This window comes from Ascaphus truei, chromosome 13 (genome assembly GCF_040206685.1).
Source record: "Ascaphus truei isolate aAscTru1 chromosome 13, aAscTru1.hap1, whole genome shotgun sequence".
NCBI lineage: Eukaryota > Metazoa > Chordata > Amphibia > Anura > Ascaphidae > Ascaphus > Ascaphus truei.
Window position 1 is genome coordinate 30,799,828 of NC_134495.1, and position 18,218 is coordinate 30,818,045.

Sequence of the window (18,218 nt, forward strand, 5' to 3'; positions counted from 1 at the left end):
ATACACAGTAACAGTTTAGCAACCACTTCCTCCCCTTCCCAAGGGGAGTGTCTCCATGGCAACAGTACAACAAGCCATCCGCAATCTAACCTTATTGTTCTTCTGCCCCTCCCCGTGACACATACGATTGGCCGTGCAAGGGTCTGGAGCATTGTAATTGGTCTGTAGCGATGTCATTCACAATGCTTCTCCAGCAAGTTCAGCTGCATATGCACAGTTAAAACAAATCTGTGCAGGGACCCTACATATACACATAGTTACATAGTAGATGAGGTGGAAAAAAGACATAGGTCCATCAAGTTCAACCTATGCTACATTTAGACAACAGATTCTTTATCCTATATCTATACTTCCTTATTGATCCAGAGGAAGGCAAACAAAAAACCCCAGTGTCTCTTTGCTTTCTGTATGAAGTATTGCAGTGTTAAAGTGACATCAAGTAAAATGGCAGCAGTTTAATTTCCTAACCTGAGAAGTTAGAGATCACAGGGGATCAGCGTGGTGTTGCATTGACATATACGCTATTAGGACATTGGGAGTAGCAGGATCCAGTCTCCTTAATATGGTGTTGAGCAAGCGGTTTTCTAAGGACGTCGGCTCCATGCTCCCTTCGGTGGAGGAGGTGAAAGATGCAGAGCTGGAGGAGGAGGCCGTCGGACACATCAGCTACGGGGGGATCTCTAGCAGACCGACCAGCAGACCGTTACCCAACCTGAGCCGCGGAAGTGTCGACAATAAAGTGAGTCCTTTTTATATTAGGGGTTTTCATTATTTAAAGCGGCTGACAAAGCAATATCCTACGTGTGTGGTTTTTTTAAAATTTTTTTTTTTTTTATAAGAAATCAGTTCTGCGCTGTGAGAAAATAATTGTAGCATTTAAAAAAAAAAAAACTCTGAAATGACATTTTTACTGTATTATAATGTAACAAGCATTTTTGGTTTCTATAGCAACCATTCACATCCTCTTCCTCTTCTGAAACAGGCTCTGGCACACACCCCTTTTTGAGCTCTTCCCTTTCTCTAGTAGTGCACCAATTGTATCTAGTGACTGCCTGGTCACATTACCTTCCCCACAGAACTTTGCATCTTTGGTACTCTTCTGTTGCACTGACGGCCATTTTGTGAACCCCCGAGACGAATCTTCGCTGATCGATCACAGGAGAACTGATCGATCTGCAACTTATCTAATTACTTATCATTGTGTGTGTTGTATTGATGCACATATTAATGGGGGAAAAAACAGCAGCTTGGACTGTGGCTTTAATGTGAAGCAAAGACAATGACAGATTTCTCTGCATCAGCATAATGTATGTCCTTAAATCCACAGCAGGCCTGCACAACTCGTGGGCCGCATGCGCTCCGCCCGGTCTCACTGTGCGGCCCGCGACGGCTTTGCCCACTTTACCCATCCTCCTCCCTCCCCCCAAACCCACTCTCCATCTCCTCCCCCCGAGCCTGCTCTCCCCCTCCTCCTCCCCAGAGCCCGCTCTCCTCCTCCTCTTCCCCCCGAGCCTATTCTCCCCCTCCTCCCCCCGAGCCCGCTCTCCCCTCCTCCTCCCCCCCGAGCCCGCTCTCCCCCTCCTCCCGAGCCTGCTCTCCCCCTCCTCCGCCCCCGAGCCCGCTCTCCCCCTCCTCCTCACCCCGAGCCCGCTCTCCCCCTCCTCCCCCCAAGCCCGCTCTCCCCCTCCTCCCCCCGAGCCCGCTCTCCCCCTCCTCCCCCCGAGCCCGCTCTCCCCCTCCTCCCCCCGAGCCCGCTCTCCCCCTCCTCCCGAGCCTGCTCTCCCCCTCCTCCGCCCCCCGAGCCCGCTCTCCCCCTCCTCCTCCCCCCGAGCCGGCTCACCCCTCCTCCTCCCCCAGAGCTCGCTCTCCCCCTCCTCCCGAGCCTGCTATCCCCCTCCTCCGTCCCCTGAGCCCACTCTCACGAGTCTCAGAGGAGGAGGGTAGAAGTCTGCTGCTAGAGAGCGCGCGTGCTTCTTCCCTTCCTGCTCTGCTCAGTCTGCTGCCTGCCGCCCCCGCCTCAACCGCAACCAATGATATGATGTGAGATGCAGGGGGGAGAGTGATGTGAGATGCAAGGGGGAGAGGGTGATATGAGATGCAGGGGAGGGTGATGTGAGGTGCAGGGGGAGGGTGATGTGAGATGCAGGGGGGGAGAGGGTGATGTGAGGTGCAGGGGAGGGTGATTTGAGGTACAGGGGGAGAGGGTGATGTGAGATGCATGGGGGAGATGGTGATGTGAGATGCGGTGGGGTGGGTGATGTGAGATGCGGGGGGAGTGGGTGATGTGAGATGCTGGGGTAGGTGGGTGATGTGAGATGCAGGGGGGTGAGGTGATGTGAGATGCAGGGGGTGAGGTGATATGAGAAGTAGGGGGGTGAGGTGATGTGAGATGCAGGGAGGGTGGGATGTGTGGGGTGCAGGAGGTATTGTGTGTGATATGGAGGGGGAGTATTATGTGTGGGTGAGGGGGAGAGATTGGGGTGTGAAAGGTAGAGAGGGAGTCTCGCAAAGGCCACCTACACTGGGGGGCGTGGGGGTTGGGCAATGGAAACTGTTGTCCTGAGCCCCAGGAAAGCACTATATGGCATGTCTGGTATGACCATCCTCATATCTCCCCCAGCACCCATCTTCATCATCCTCATATCTGGGGGGGAAGGGGAGATATGATGATGATCGGGGGGGGGGGGGGAGTAGATATGATGATGAGGGGTGCTGGGGTTGATATATGAGGATGATGATGAGGGGTGCTAGGGGAGATATATGAGGATGATGATGAGGGGTGCTGGGGGAGATATATGAGGATGATGATCAGTGGTGCTGGTGGAGATATGAGGATGATGATGATGAGGGGTGCTGGGGGAAATATGATGATGATGATGATTATTATTTTACCCGTGCGGCCCGAATCTGTTTTCCTTGGAGCAGTTTGGCCCTTCTCACTTTACAAGTTGTGCAGACCTGATCTACAGTATTTACAACATTAAGATTGCTGCCAGAATCACTCTACTCGTTCCTAAATCTTTCTCAATGTTTCCCCTGCTCAAATCACTCTCCTGGCTTCCTATCAAATCCTGCATCTCACACTCAATTCTCCTCCTCACTTTTAAAGCTTTACACTCTTCTGCCCCTCCTTACAGCTCAGCCCTAATTTCTCAATTTCTCGCTAATATGTAAACATCCCACACAGGAAGTCCCATGAGGGAAAAAAACGGTGCACTGCGTCTCACAAAAAGGAAGATGTGGGATATGATAATCAAAAGGGTTTATTCATAAAAACATGAACAAAAAGTACTGATACAGACACTCTTATGCGTTTCACACGCAGGATGCTTGAGCAAAATAACTTCACGTCGGACTTGACTGGTATATAGCAGGAACCAGCATAGCCACTTCTCCCCCCCGCGCCCCTCTTTAGCTTTATGCAAACGGTGGGGTCTCCTTCAGCGAAACAGCTTCCCCCTGATCTCCGGGGGACTCCAGTTACTGAATTATTAAATAAATTAAAAATAACGGACAAGAATACTGGCACAAGATATCAGTACAATGCAATATTTGACATATCTAGAGGCGAACCCCGGCTGCCACTAAAAAAAGGAAGAATATCATTAGAGATGAAGTTGCTGCTTTCTAAGTCCTGGGACATAGTACGGTGAGCCTTGCTGAGCCGCGCTGAGCAGATGCACTTACCCCCTGCATCTGTTATCAGCGCGGCTTTAGCAGCCGCTTCCGCATGCGTGCGGAGGCTCAGGTATTTTGGAGAGACAGGCAAATTTAAAATTTGCCGCTCAGGGAAGCGGAGGAGCGGTCACGTGACCGCTCACATCCAATGGGAGCGAGGGACTAGCCCCGCCTCCGATCCGCCTCCGCCCCGCCCCCAAAGCGCGCTCACTGCCTCGCCTGCCAGGACACAAAAAAGCTCCAGTTTGAGCAGGCGAGGCAGAGCAGGAGCGCTGATCAGCGCGGCCCGAGGCACCATGCCCGAGGCCAAGGCTGCGGCCATAGTAGTGGAGACGGAGCGATTGATGTCGCTCACACCATAAACAATTATGTTGAATGCGGATGGCCGTAGAGCGTGCGTATGTAGAAGACGGGCACTGCAGGAACTTGGGCAGACAAATAAATTAGATTTTTTTGCGCGGCGGGCGGTCACGTGCGCAGTTCAGCCAATGAGGGCGAACCACTCACGTGATGTCACCGCCACGGCACGCCCTCACCACGACCCCATCGCTCAAAACATGCAGGCTACAAATTTCTTCAAGTACAGGCGCGCGTGATGTCACACGCTTGTGCGCCTGTGCTATGTCCGAGGCCTAATGGTTCCTCCTGCGACCATACTGTATTTGCAGTTTTCTCTAAAAATGTGAGCCGTGTGGATTGCGGCTTTCATTGGAGCAAAGTGGCTGGAAAACAGCCTCAATTACAACCACACCATTTTTCATTGTAGACGGTACCAAGATCAAACAGAACAAGATCAGGGAAGCGAGCAGATGGGGATCTTAAAGCAGCCATGGTTCCCGACTCTAAAGAAGAACCGGAGCATGAGGCTTCGGATAAAGATTGTGAAGAAAACTTGGTTGAAACTAAAAGGGAAGAGGACTGGGACACAGAGTTAGAAATGGAAGGTTAGATAAATCATTATATTTTTTGCATTCCAGATCATGATCAACTGTTAAACCCAGGTAATCTCTCCCAAGTAATCGCTTGACCTCAATTCATATCCTTTTATGTATTTCTCCAAGTTCTCTCAATTTCTTAACACAGACATTCCTGAGAATCTTCTCTCCAAATGTTAACTTCTTTTCCTGGTGCTTTTATCTTTACTGTACAATTATTCCCTGTACTTTTCATTTTTCTACATGCAGTTTCTGTAACATTCTCTGTACAAGGAAAATAATATATACATAATGAATCCCAAAAGTATGACAATGGGGAACGGCAGGGTAGCAGACCTGTCCGAGACATTTGAATGTGCTCACAATTGGTATTTTTTGTTTGCTACCCATGTAATCAAAAGAAGTTACATTTGACAACAGTGAGGATCAGATCAAATGTTTATTATCAACAACAACAACAACGTTCTTAAATATATTCTTTAGGTCATTATTCTATATACTGTAGAATAATGTGACCTTTCCGGATGTTCTCGACCAAAAATTCACTGGTGCTTATCCCATAACTCAATAATAGACCATACGATACCGGTTGAAGCACGACATAAGGGACAGCACTCAGGTAACAAGGGACAGCACTCAGGTAACAAGGGACAGCACTCAGGTAACAAGGGACAGCACTCAGGTAAATTGATCACAAGTTCTTTGTATTGAAAAAGAGACACAAAGAACTTGTGATCAACTTACATGTGTGCTGTCCCTTGTTACCTGAGTGCTGTCCCTTGTTACCTGAGTGCTGTCCCTTGAAGTCGTGCTTCAACCGGTATTGTATGGTGTATATATATATATATATATATATATATATATAGTGACATTATATAAACCAGTGACCACATAAAGAATATCATGCTGTTCTTTCACCGTTAGAGAAGAAATAAATCCTAAATAATGTTACAGTCCTAATCTTATTTGTGGGGACATCAAGAATTGTACCTATTTTTTTTTTAAGTATCTTTTTATCAGGGTGTTTACAGATACATTTCAAAATATTACATTGTAGCATATTGTATTTACATGTACATAGGTTATCGTATAATGTTACATAATTCAATACATAATTGCAATACCCATTTTTTCTTTTTTCGAACATATAACTGGTCTTGATCTAATATCTCGACCATTTAACTCACAACCTTGTATCATCGCTTGCTGGTGACTCACATTCTTTCTTTTAGTTATCATATTTGTTTAGACTAGGCTATTCGTTTTTACTCTGTTCTGTCATGTTGTTATTTTATGTTGTGATGCAGGACGTTCTCCTTATTTTCTATTTCCTTTATCCGGTTTTCCGTCCGGTTTAGTTTACCATCTTATCTTGGGTGTCATCTGAATTTATTCTGTTCTAGCTGGGGAAAAGAGTTTATAATCATCTCCCATTTTCGATCAAATTTGTCATACTGATTATCTCCTACTTGTTTGGTAGATATTCTGTCTATCGTGATCAGTTTGACCAAGAGGGATTTTATAAGTTCTCTGTTAGGTGCTTGTGAATCCAGTACCTATTTTTAAAGTGTGTTAAAGTAATCAGTTGTCTCCACTTTCATTAAGCTTTTAGTTTACCATTGTATTCACCTTTTACAGCATGCCATTTACTCCGTGTAACATCTTCCGTTGTAGACGTCAAGGATTCATATGATCCCACTGGAAAAGCCAGTTATTTATCAGCCTGTCAGCTGTATGGCGTGGTACCCATCTCCTATTTCTTGCGGCACATGCGAGATGCTGATCTTATTATGCGGCATCATGGACTGGGCTCACAGGTAAGACTGCACATTGTGGATGGGGAAATGCGCATGGTACAATACTGCCAGAAAAGGAAGACAAACTAAGGGCCTCATGCAGAGAGCATAGAATTTTAAAAATGGCGAATTTCATAAAAAGTAGCTTTTTTGGAGAGTTTTATTCTCCATATGCAGAAAAGTGCGAATTCTGCTATGTTTAACATGGATGCGTCTGGCGAGTTTAAATTGGCGAGATGCGCGCTTCAGAAACGTGTAAAAACAAATTCGCGCCTTTTTTTTCCCCTTTACTATAGGCGGCGAGCGCCATCTTGCCATATTTTCGTGGCGCGGCAAAAATGCGAGAATCGCGCCTTTTTTTGGCGCGAACAGCCGCTACTTGCCGTTCGCACCTCTCTGCATTCGGAGAGTTTTAAAAATGGCGCGATTGAGGTTCTCGCCAGCCGCGAGGCGAGTTTTAAACATGGAAATAAAAAAAAGGCGCGTTTTTCGCAACTCGCCATTTTATGCCGTTTTCTGAGGGAAATTGAACAAAAAATGGCGAGTTTTGCAATAACGATGCTCTCTGCATGAGGCCCTAAGAATCACCAAAGAGCAAATGGCAACAATATAAATAATTGTATACTGTATGTGGGAAAAACATTGTGTTGGCTGCCAGCTGCACTGCTCTACATTATGACTAATAGGTATTCCAGAGCAGAATGAACATCTGTAAGCAGAGTGGTTGCAGAGAGGTAAGCAGCGGAAGCATGTCCGGCCCATAACCTAGAGGTCGATGGTTGGAAACCGTCCTCAGCTGGTTTTTTTATTTTTTATTATTATTAATTTGTTTCTATAAAACGTAATTTAACTTTATTAACTATACTTTGACGATGTCATATGAAAGAATATATTAATAAGCGCCAGTTATGTAAGTAATAATCCCTGAAGAACAGGGCATTGCTGGCCAATAATGACCAATAATTATTGGTCAGTAATGCCCGGTTCTGCGGGGATTATTACTATTATAAGCTACATTTAGGGTTTTAAAAAATAAATTTTCATTAAAAAGATAGATAGTCCCCCCCAGCAGCTCCACGATGCCCCAAAGGTGGGCTGACACCAAAGGTGGGGGGGGGGGGCTGTGTGTGTGCTGTGTGCTGTGAGTGTGTGCAGGGTGCTGAGTGTGCTGTGAGTGTGTGCTGTGAGTAAGTGCAGTGTGCTGTGTGTGTGCAGTGTATGCAGTGTGCAAAAATCTTTTTTTTTTTTTTTAATTTTATTATTTTAAATTCGGGGTCCATGCTCAAACCGCGTTATAGCGGATCGCGCTATAACGGAGTTGAGCTGTATATATAAAGATATGTGTGTGTGTGTGTGTAATAAAAAGAGCGCAAGTGCCAGTAGTATATGTAAAAATAGGACCATTTTGAATAAAACAGGACAGTCAAATCCCTACATAGAGGAAACACATGTGTATATAAATTAGACATGAATAAACAACAATGATTAAAAATACAATGGTCGTCTGCCGTAACCAAATTGAGGAGGATATAACAAATGTGAGCACACAAAGGGAGGGAACTGCCGTATAGGAGAAGTGGCTAATAAAGTTAGTTCAATGGTAACCTGTAGAAGCAGAGATATATGGAGGTCGTGAGATGTGTAGCTGAAACAGTCCTGTGAATCCAGATGTATATGGAAAGGCTGTATTGTATATCACCAGAGATCAGGTGTAGGTAGTGATGAATGTATCCGTCACCTAAGCCTCCATACTGTATACAGGGAGACCACAAATTGCTGATCCAGGATGAAAACAGTTAATCACTCACATGTGGTGGTAGCACAGGAAGGGGAAAAAAGGAAATGCAACAGCCGATCAAACGGCCCCAGGACAGAGCCTTGCGGGACACCACAGGTGATATCCAAGGGGTTGGAGTTAGTACCCAAGATAGACACATGATGGGATCTACCTGATAGGTAGGACTTAAACCAGTTTAAAGCATGTTCCCCTATTCCAGAGCCATGGAGTTTGTTAAGCAGGATAACATGATCAACAGAATCAACAGCCTTTGCAAAATCTAGGAATACTGCACCAGTGAGTTGTCCCCGTTCCACGCCACACTGGATTTCATTGCAAACTTTTAGCAGGGTAGTTACCATGGAGTGTTTGGGGTGGAAGCCAGATGGAATTGGCTAGGGAAATTTGTCTTGGTATAGTAATCACTTAATTGGGAGTGGACACATTTTTCCATGACAGAATAGTATTGGGAGAAGAGAGATTGGCCTGTAGTTTAAGACAGTGTTTGTGTCCCCACTTTTGAAAATTGGGACAACTCTGACAGTTTTGCATGTCTTAGGGATAGGGCCTGAAGTACCCTAAAAAGCTCAACCCTTTACCCTAAAACTCCCTAATATTCCCTAACTATACCGCTACGCTCTACCCTAAAAAGCTTAACCCCTTACCCTAAAACCCCCTACCCAAAGCCCCTACCCTAATCCCCTACCCTAAACACCTAACCCCTTACCCTAAAATCCCCTACACAAAGCCATACCCTAAACCCCTACTCTAATCACCTAACCCCTTACACTAAAACCCTTATCCTTAACTCCATACTTGCTAAATGAACCCATAAATTGACTTGCCCTGGTGAAGCGGCGGGCGGCTGAACGTCCAGCAGGGGGAGATTGCCACCACCCAATGTCCGAGTCCGGGGGGAGAGTGCCTGCTGCAGAAAATGACTGCGATTGTAATACAAAGAGAAAGTGATATTTGGTACATAGTATATCCTATATTGATGTATAGATGATAACCCACGACAATCTGACTGAAACATCTCTTGACATAGCAGAGATTATTTTTTTAATTCTATTTTATGGTCATTCATTACTAAACTAAAGCAACGTAATCACTATAACAATGGTTTTCACCCTTTTTTTGAATAAGGAACCTTATAATTATGTTGTGATGTTCTGTGAACCCCAACCCTCTCTAATAGTGCATCTGAGATCAGATGCATTGTAAGGACTCCGACCCTCTCTAATAGCGCGTATGACATCAGATGCATTGTAAGGAACCCCAACCCTCTCTAATAGCGCGTATGACATCAGATGCATTGTAAGGAACCCCGACCCTCTCCAATTGTAAATTCTTCTGTATTTGGTACGTACACTTTTCAAATTACCTGAAAATTGCAGGGAGTCCTGGGGAACCGTAGTTGAAAAACACTGCTCTACTGTATAACAAATTGATATTATGGCGCAAAATATCCCTTCACTGGCACAACCTAGTTATCAGTCTTTTATGTGAACTGTTAAGGAAAAGGTTAAGTTTGAACTGAAAAATGATTGTCTTCAGTTTACAATTCTGATACAGATGCCAAATAAATGTGAATCCCATCTGGGCTTTCTACCATTCTTTTCTATTTTAGGCTGTTAAAGCTCTGGCTATTTCTTTGGAGACCAATACCTCCATTGTGAACTTAAATCTCAGCGATAACTGGCTGGAAGGAGACGGTGCCGCAGCTATAGCAGAGACGCTTAAGGAAAACTGCTACATTTCAGGTTGGTTTATTCATCACTTGCTCTTCAAATAGTTTGTCCATGTAGTACTGTCAGGGCCGGCTTTGGACAAGGCGGGGTCCGGTTCAGTGTGCGCGCGGGGCCCCATACCCCCCGCCCCAGAGCAAGCCCCTTGCGTCAAGGGATGTCATGTCATCAAGGCGACACGTCATCACGTGACATACCTGGAGATGCCGGCGCTTAGAGGCCCCGCACTCTTCCCCAGCTCAACTTCCGCAATCACAGTTTAAATGTTGTGCTGGTTAAAGGGACTTTATGGCTTGGGTTTATGGATTGAGTTGAGTGCCTCATGAGTCACACTGGGTTCTAAGACTGAGACTGCAGTGAATTCCTGCAGATTAAGGTAAATAAAATAGATAGGGGTAAATCCTCAGAGGTCTGATAAATCTGGGCTACTAACGTGATGTTACCTAAATAGTCCACTTCCCTGAGTTTAACGGGAATGCACAAAGCTGAATATATGCAAAACCAACGGGCGTTAGTGATCTCATTAGCCACGCCATGTGAAGTTAGCACTGCCTTGCGTTCGCTTCAAACAACAGCCCTGGCTACGTCACCGTGACGGTTCAGCCAATGAGGGTGAACCAGCCGTGTGACGTCATGGCGGTGCCCCTGCCATGCCCTCCCCCCCCCCCCTCCCATCCCATCGCGATCTCCTGCTCTTCTCTGGACGCGCATCCCAGACCACAGATCGTGGCTGAAACTGGTGCACGCGCCGCCAGGCGCTCCGACGCACGCGTGCACAAAGTGACAATGACATTTATGCTATAGAATGGTCTAATTGTTTATTTTTCTTTTCAGAGATTCATTTGTCAGATAACAAACTGGGATTGAAAGGTGCCAGAGTCCTGTCATTAATGCTGGTTGAGAATACCGCACTTCGAAAGCTCAACCTCTCGGGAAATGAGTTTAATGACCAAGCTGCCCAATATTTTTCTGATGCCCTGACGAACAACCAAAAAGTGGAGTCCATGGACCTCAGCCGCAATATGTTTGGAGATGGGTCAGGTATATCCTGGTTTTGAATCCTCTTTGAAACTTGCAGTAGGACTCGAGCGTATTACATTTGAGGCAGATACTGTATTTAGCCAGAGAGGTTTACAAAAACACAAACCTAATGGAAATTGTTTTTATATTAAGAATAGAATAAAATCGCTATGTCCCATTTAATGTTTGTGTAATGTCTGAGAGGTGTGGGCTGAGATAGGTACAATGCAGATCGATTCATTGATGCTAACTGCTTCTCCTAGTGTAAATTTACTGGCAAAACCCAGCTTGTTATTTGTCATTTGACAACAATATTTTCACTTGTTTATTAAACCTATCTCACAAAGGATGCTTCTTTGCTTTTCCATGCTATAGACTGCAATCCTCTTTGGCAGTGTACAGATTGAAGCAGCAATCCCGGTACATTTATTTGAAGCCGGGGGTCTCAGGAGTGGAACCGCGTTGATTTCAGCTCCAGGGACCCCCTGCTTCCAGAGATACTTGCCCCGGAAGGGGTTGGTGGTGTCTCTGGCAAGATTAAAGGTCCTGGCCATGTGCACCAATAGGAAGCCGCATCAGATGACGTCACAGCTTCCCATGGGCCTCGCGTGATGCGGGACATGTAAACGCTGCCATTACTGGTCCTCAGAGCTGCAATTAACACAGTTCAGCTCTTGAGACCCCCTGCTTCAATCCTATAATAAAAATAAATGAAACCTGGATTGCTGCTTTAAGCCCTCCAAACGCTCCTGTTATAATGGATGAGTATCTTGTCCATTTAGAATTTAACAAAGGTTGCACCCGATGGACATTTTCCGACCTAATCTACTATGTAATTTAAACACTTTACATGCCAGCGTACCCGACTTGGTCAAGAGAATCCTGATTTTATGGGTCAGTGGCCTGTCTCTCTCGCTGATCTGCCAACAGCACTCTCCCTTTTCCTTCCCCTGCGGGCTGCTGTGCTCAGTCCACGAGAAAATCTGCGCTCCTGGTACAACAATGACATTTAAAGCCCTGACGATGATCCTAAAACAGGATCAAATAAGGCTCATTAAAAAGTTTGCTGGTCATTTTTTGGGGAGCAGTGGTGGGCAACATGATATACTGAAGGGATGGCCAACTTCAGTCATCAAGGGCCACCAACAGGTCTGGTTTTATGGCTTTCCTTGTATAAATTAGAAGCCCATTAGAGCATTTGAAAATGAAATGTGTTCAGAATAAAAATAAAACGTAAATGCTGTTGGTGGGGGAAATTTTTTTTTTTTATATATATATATATATATATATATATATATAGCAAACAGAAATATTACTGTATGCTCATTTGCATGTCTTAGACAGGTCTGAAACCCCGCCTTTCACCATTATCACCCAGCATGCAGTGCTTACACTGCAGCAAGGAATTCTGGGAAATTACATGCAAATGAGGACACAGTGCCATTTTTTGCTTTTATATATATATATATATATATATATATAAGTGGGGCCACATTTTTAAAGGTTTTGTATCAAATCTTGCGAGTAATTCTCAGAGGTTTGAGAGAGAAAATAAATCAGTCAAGGAATGGTTTCCAGATTTCTGGAAGATTGATTTATAGCTAAAGGGAAGAAAGAGATAGATAGATATAGATGTGTGTGTGTGTTTTCACACCTTCTTTCTTTGATCTAGGTGAGATTCTTGGGGGCTGCATTGCCGAAAACACAGGGATGACAGAGCTTAATCTCAGCTGGAACTACTTCCGTGGGAAGGCAGCAGTTGCCATTGCAAAAGGTTTAGGGGTAAGAATCTATATTTTACCAGTTATGTTTGCTTAAAATTATTGGGGCAATGTAAAAAAAAAAAAAAAAAAAAAAAAAAAAAAACGGTTGCTTCATAGTAACATCATTAATTACTCTATTTGTCCACCAAAGTTAGAATTAGAGATTTGGGGTTTTAAGCGAAAACCCCGATAAAACACCACCGACGAATCATTGGGTTTTTTCAGTTAAAGTCGATAAAGACCGGAAAATGAAGAATTCAATACATTTTTGCTGCAAGTGATTTTCGTTGGTGCACTTCCCGCGTCATATGAATATGGCTGCGTGTGCATGCGAAGAGGCGGCAGCTAACGGGAGGAGGAGAAAGATTGAGGCAACAAGATACTGCAACCCCTGCCCCCAACACACCGATTTCAACCCCCCCGCCCCCCAAGACTTGAACTGTGTGCGTGCGTGCGTGCGTGCGTGCGTGCGTGCGTGCGTGCATGTGTAAAAGCTAAACACAGAATTATACTGTTGTTTGCTTTTTTATTGTTATAAACTATTTAAACACTGAAAAACACATACAGTGTTTATATATATATATATATATATATATATGTAACCCTTTTATCCCACCCCCCCCCCCCTCCTAAGTGAGATGGGGGGTGCTCTCCTTCTGGTTACAAGCGGTCTGGGTGCTGCAACCTGCTGGCAACAGGAGGGCTGAGGGCTTCGCGGTGGTGTGGGGAAAACCAGAACAGGGGGGGACAGATTACCTTGATCTTGATAGCTCTTGATGGTGCAGTGCCTCCAGCCAGTGAGGATCCCCAGTAGAGCTTCAGGGGATGGACCCTCACTGACACTCCTTCATACTTATAGACATTAATCCACACAGCAATGTCTTTTCTTGGTTGCTTTATTGCAGGCAAGTGTACAGCATATCACACAAGATTCTTCAATGCATATGCCCTTCTCCATACCGGGGAGCTCTTCCACTGCTCATATCAGCATAGTTCCCCTGCCTCCCTGTCCCTGTGGGGTAGGAGGGAGAGAACGCTTTTCTTTCCTTCTCAGCTCACTCTCTAATTCTCAACTGACACTAACTGATAATTTAGGAGGCATGTCCCAATTTGAACATCCTTGGGGAGTGTCTCTAACTCTGACTCATTACAAGCCAGAGCCGGATACAGATTGGCCCACACACAGCAGGGGGCGTTCCAACCAATATCCCCCCCTTAGATTGACAGCCTCAAAGTTGCAAAGCCCGCCCTTGAATACTGATACATTATTCAAGGCTGGAATACACATACAGGCCTAATAATGGATTTAACCTTTCCACTGGCTGCACTAACAGGACTGACAGAGGAAAGGCCCAGAAACAGAAGTAACTGCTGGGAGGCCATGTTACACACACACACACACACACACACACACACACACACACACACACACACACACACACACACACACACACACACACACACACACACACACACACACACACACACTGAAACTTCTTTAGTGGCACCTAGTCATGATGGGACAAAACTGGATAGATGGAGACGAAATGTGAAATGGAAGTGACGTCACGTAATGGCCGCCACTCCCCCTACACGCCCGCTGTCACATGCGGCGCCACCGCTCCCCCCACACGGCCGCTGACATATGCGCCGCTGCCCGCACCAGCTGACATGCCGCGCATGCGTGGTAGTCATGGTGACGCTCACGGACGCCACGGCTCGGAGACCTCCCTGCGCTGCCGCTGCTGGGTGAATGAGGAGGACGGGCAGACTCGCTGCAGCGCAGCTCTGCTTCACATGCCTGCCTCTTGCGTGTATCTGATCTCCGGGCCGGTCACTGACCCCCTGCCCGGCGGGATGTCTGTGTGCGTGCGGAGGCTGATCACCAACACCCGGGGCTTCCTGTGGTCGGACATGGAGACCCGCACCCTGCTGGATATCTGTGGGAGGCGGACGTGCAGTCGGCCCTGGACGGTAACTTCCGCAACAGCCACGTGTAGTCAGATGGGAAGCACCACGAATCGGAGGATGGACAGGAAGAGAGGAGGTATGGGGAGGAGAGGGGCGGGAGGACCGATGAAGTGGGAGTGATGAGATCGGACCTGGCAACGATGTCCATATTAAAGGACACCAAAGGAAGAATAGGCTGGGGGGAGGGACATCACATTGAAAACATTGAGTGAGATTAACTGTGGTTAGGGGGATTGGCAGCGAGACAGATATGGGCAACAGAAAAAAGGTGAACAGGAGAGACTGAGAGAGTAGGGAAGATAGATATGGTAAGAGAGAGTGAGACTGAGAGAGTGGGGAAGATAGATATGGTAAGAGAGAGAGAGACAGAGAGTGGGGAAGGTAGATATGGTAAGAGAGAGAGAGACTGAGAGAGTGGGGAACGGAAGGGACACACCGCAATGGCAGGGCATAAGTCCGCAAGCAGGGCGGCGACCCAATTCATCGGTGCCAAGGGGCATGTCAACACGGAGGTTTCAAAGACCATCGCCGGTCACGGACAAGCCAGCGGCAGGCGTCCCCATTCTCTCATTTCAGGCATCAGGGAGGCGGCGTCCGGCACAGGGTCGGCTCAGCAGCAGGCGGCTGAGGCGCAGGCACCATCACCACTCAGGGTGGAAGATGGGGCGTCGACAGCACACGGTCACAAGGGGAGACTCGATAACAGAGACCGGGGGGAGGAGGCAGCTATCGCGGTTCCCGATAGGTGGCCGGCAACGCCACCCGGGTCAACCCCTCGCCTCAGCCTGGCGAAAAAGCGGTCAAAGAAAGGTAAGCGGCCAGCGAAAACTAACTAAGAGGTAGCCAGCGGGAGTCCCCCGCGCAAGAGACTAGCGGTTTGCGCTCCCCCTCAAGTGATGGTAAGAAAATCTCCCCGGTGTACTGGTGCGCAGCTCATGGAGGCAGCATCGTGGGACATAAGGCAGGCCTTATCCCCGCTAGTGGCGCACCTTGACGCAGGGTTAAGGGCGTCGGCAATTGCGGGAAGTCACATTGGGATGACGACACCCGCGCGGGCAGAGTCACTAACAACAGTAGTGACACCAGCGATAAGCGCAGCGCCAGTTCTAGCAACGCTAATCGCGTCAGCAGCGGCGATAGCTCCGGCTATAGCGACAGTCGTAGCGCCGGCATTGGGGGCGGCGCCAGCGGAAGCAACGCCTATAGTACCAGCAGCGGCAATGGCCGCGGGTCCCCCGCAAGCGGTTAACACACCTCTAGGGGCCGGCGGGCAAACCAGGCAAGCGGAATCACCATCTCACACGCTTCCCTTTCCTCAGGCGGCATCCGCCTCAGAGGAGCTAGCCAAGGATAAGAGGATGCCCGATGCGGCATAGAAGGTCTCTTATACATCCAGACCTAGCTCAGTGGGCTTGCACTTGCTGAAAGAGGGGAAGGACAAGATACGGGCCGGGGAATACGTAGATATATTATCTCTGCTACCAGGCTACGGGGAGGCGTTGGCTGCGTCCTCAAAGACGGGGGAAGCGAAGGACGGTTTAGAAAAGAGGTTTTTCCCACACACCTTTCGCAATGGGTCAAAGGCATTTGTTATCCTGGCTGGAGTAATTGGGGAGAAGGATCCCCAGGCATGCGCCTCGCTCTTTACTTAGGGAACGGGTTGGTGGACATATGACCAGCGCTTTAGGCAATCAACGAAGGCGCAGGGCGTAAGTTTGGACGCGAGGGCAGCGACACCAATAATCATCGCCAATTTGGCACCGTGGCTAGCAAGGTATCCCAATAGGGAAGCAGCCCAGCTACCCCTAGCTGGGTTTAAGGAAGGGTTTAGGATTCCGTTTGAATATCAAGAAGGATCAGAATTTAGTCGGGACACACGTTGATGTCGCAGGCTCCCTCTGGAGAAGCTGGTCCCCCTAAGCAGGCTTCTCCGCGAATTCATAGCCCTCAAGAAACCATCATTGAGGCACTTCCAGGCGCTGCTAGGCCACTTAGTATTCGCAGCGCATGTAATGCCGGCAGGAAGGGTGTTCGCCAGGCGCCTCTCCGCAGCAATGTTCGGGGCGAGACGACCCGACCACGTCATCCACGTCACCACCGAAATCCGAAAGGACTTGGCTGTGTGGCTGCGTGCTGTTAAAGGAGTATAACGGCAGAACCTTGTGGCGAGCCCCCCCCCCCCCCCCCCCCCTGTCCGGCCAACAGCACAGAATTACAGTTGTTTACAGACGCTTCAGGGTCAGTCGGTTTTGGGGCCTACTTTAATGGGGCATGGTGCGTGGAGCAGTGGCCTCCCCACTGGCGGGAGAAGCCACTCATTAGGAACTTGGCGTTCTTGAAATTATTTCCCTTGCTCGTCGCAGTGCGCCTGCGGGGTCACTTATTCGCGAATAAGCAAGTACATTTTTGGACAGACAACATGGGGGTAGTGGAAGCCGTGAACAATTTCGGCTCACGCTCCGCGCCGGTGCTGTCCGTTCTGCGCAGTTTCGTACTGGCATGCTTGCAATTGAACATTGCGTTCAAGGCTTGGCATGTCCCGGGGGTGGCGAATAACATTGCGGATACCTTATCCCGGTTATAGATGGCGCTGTTTCGGAGACTGGCCCCCCGAGGCGGACCCAATCGCCATTCCATGCCCTGCAGACCTGTGGGAGCGGGCGACGACCCTTAAGGGGCAAGGTGTTTAGTCAAATGACAGCAGAAGGCCAGTGACGCAGCGATATTAGAGGGTTTAATGCAGGCCACCGACAGAATGTGCCTGTCAGGGTCCGAGGCGAAACTTTTCGGCTGACGTTTGCATTGGCCTTCGCAGCACTGCGAGCCTGGGAGCTGGCTGCACGTCGCGCAAAGGCGAGGGAGGGATGCAGTTTGAGGACTGGCTACCAGGGACCAATTTTTGCCCAGTGAGCACGCTCAGGGAATACTTGGCAGGCAGGCCAGACGGTCAGGGTCCCCTGCTCCTTCACGCAGACGGGGTACCGTTATCTAGATTCCAGTACCTGCGGGTTTTCCGCATGTGCCTAAGACACCAGGGCCTCGACGAGGCACAATACGGGACGCATTCGTTACGGATTGAGGCGGCAACCGAGGCACCACGCGCGGGGCTGTCAGTAGCTGCGATACAAAAGATAGGGCGATGGAAGTCTAACAGATACCGGTCCTATACCAGGCCCGCATTATCTGAGATTTAGCGTGCTTCGATAAACCCACTCATCCCCTTAGGCCTTCACAGACGCTTATACACTGGGCGGAGAAGTGGACTTTCAAACGCTCGTTGGCCAGGGGTACCGATTGTTGGGTAGGACAGAGTGGGCAGGATAGTTTGGAGGGGTGCAAGGGCACCTGGCGCCATCGACTGAGCGAGGGTCAAAATATTGAACAAGATGGTGGGAAAGTTCGTGACGCAGTGTGGGGGATAGCAGATCACCCATCCCGAGTCCGACTACAAGTCAATCGGCCTGTTCCGGCCGACGGCACACACTTATCTGAGATAGGGGCGGACTTGTTCAACAATGATTTGCAGGAGG

General features: G+C 48.0%; 1 protein-coding gene across 2 annotated transcripts in view; it reads left to right on the forward strand.

Annotated features, from left to right (window-relative positions):
- Nucleotides 1-209: 209 nt before the first annotated feature.
- The window catches only part of LRRC74B (leucine rich repeat containing 74B), a 55,221-nt gene continuing 37,212 nt past the window's right edge, over nt 210-18,218 (forward strand). Inside the window, exons 1-6 of one of the 2 annotated variants that reach the window (XM_075569019.1) lie at nt 210-739; nt 4,445-4,622; nt 6,252-6,430; nt 9,817-9,949; nt 10,769-10,975; nt 12,627-12,736. In XM_075569019.1, coding sequence (XP_075425134.1) covers nt 563-739; nt 4,445-4,622; nt 6,252-6,430; nt 9,817-9,949; nt 10,769-10,975; nt 12,627-12,736 — 984 coding nt within the window. In that variant the 5' untranslated portion in view covers nt 210-562. The remainder of the gene's footprint in view (nt 740-4,444; nt 4,623-6,251; nt 6,431-9,816; nt 9,950-10,768; nt 10,976-12,626; nt 12,737-18,218) is intronic. The other variant, XM_075569020.1, reaches the window with a different exon arrangement.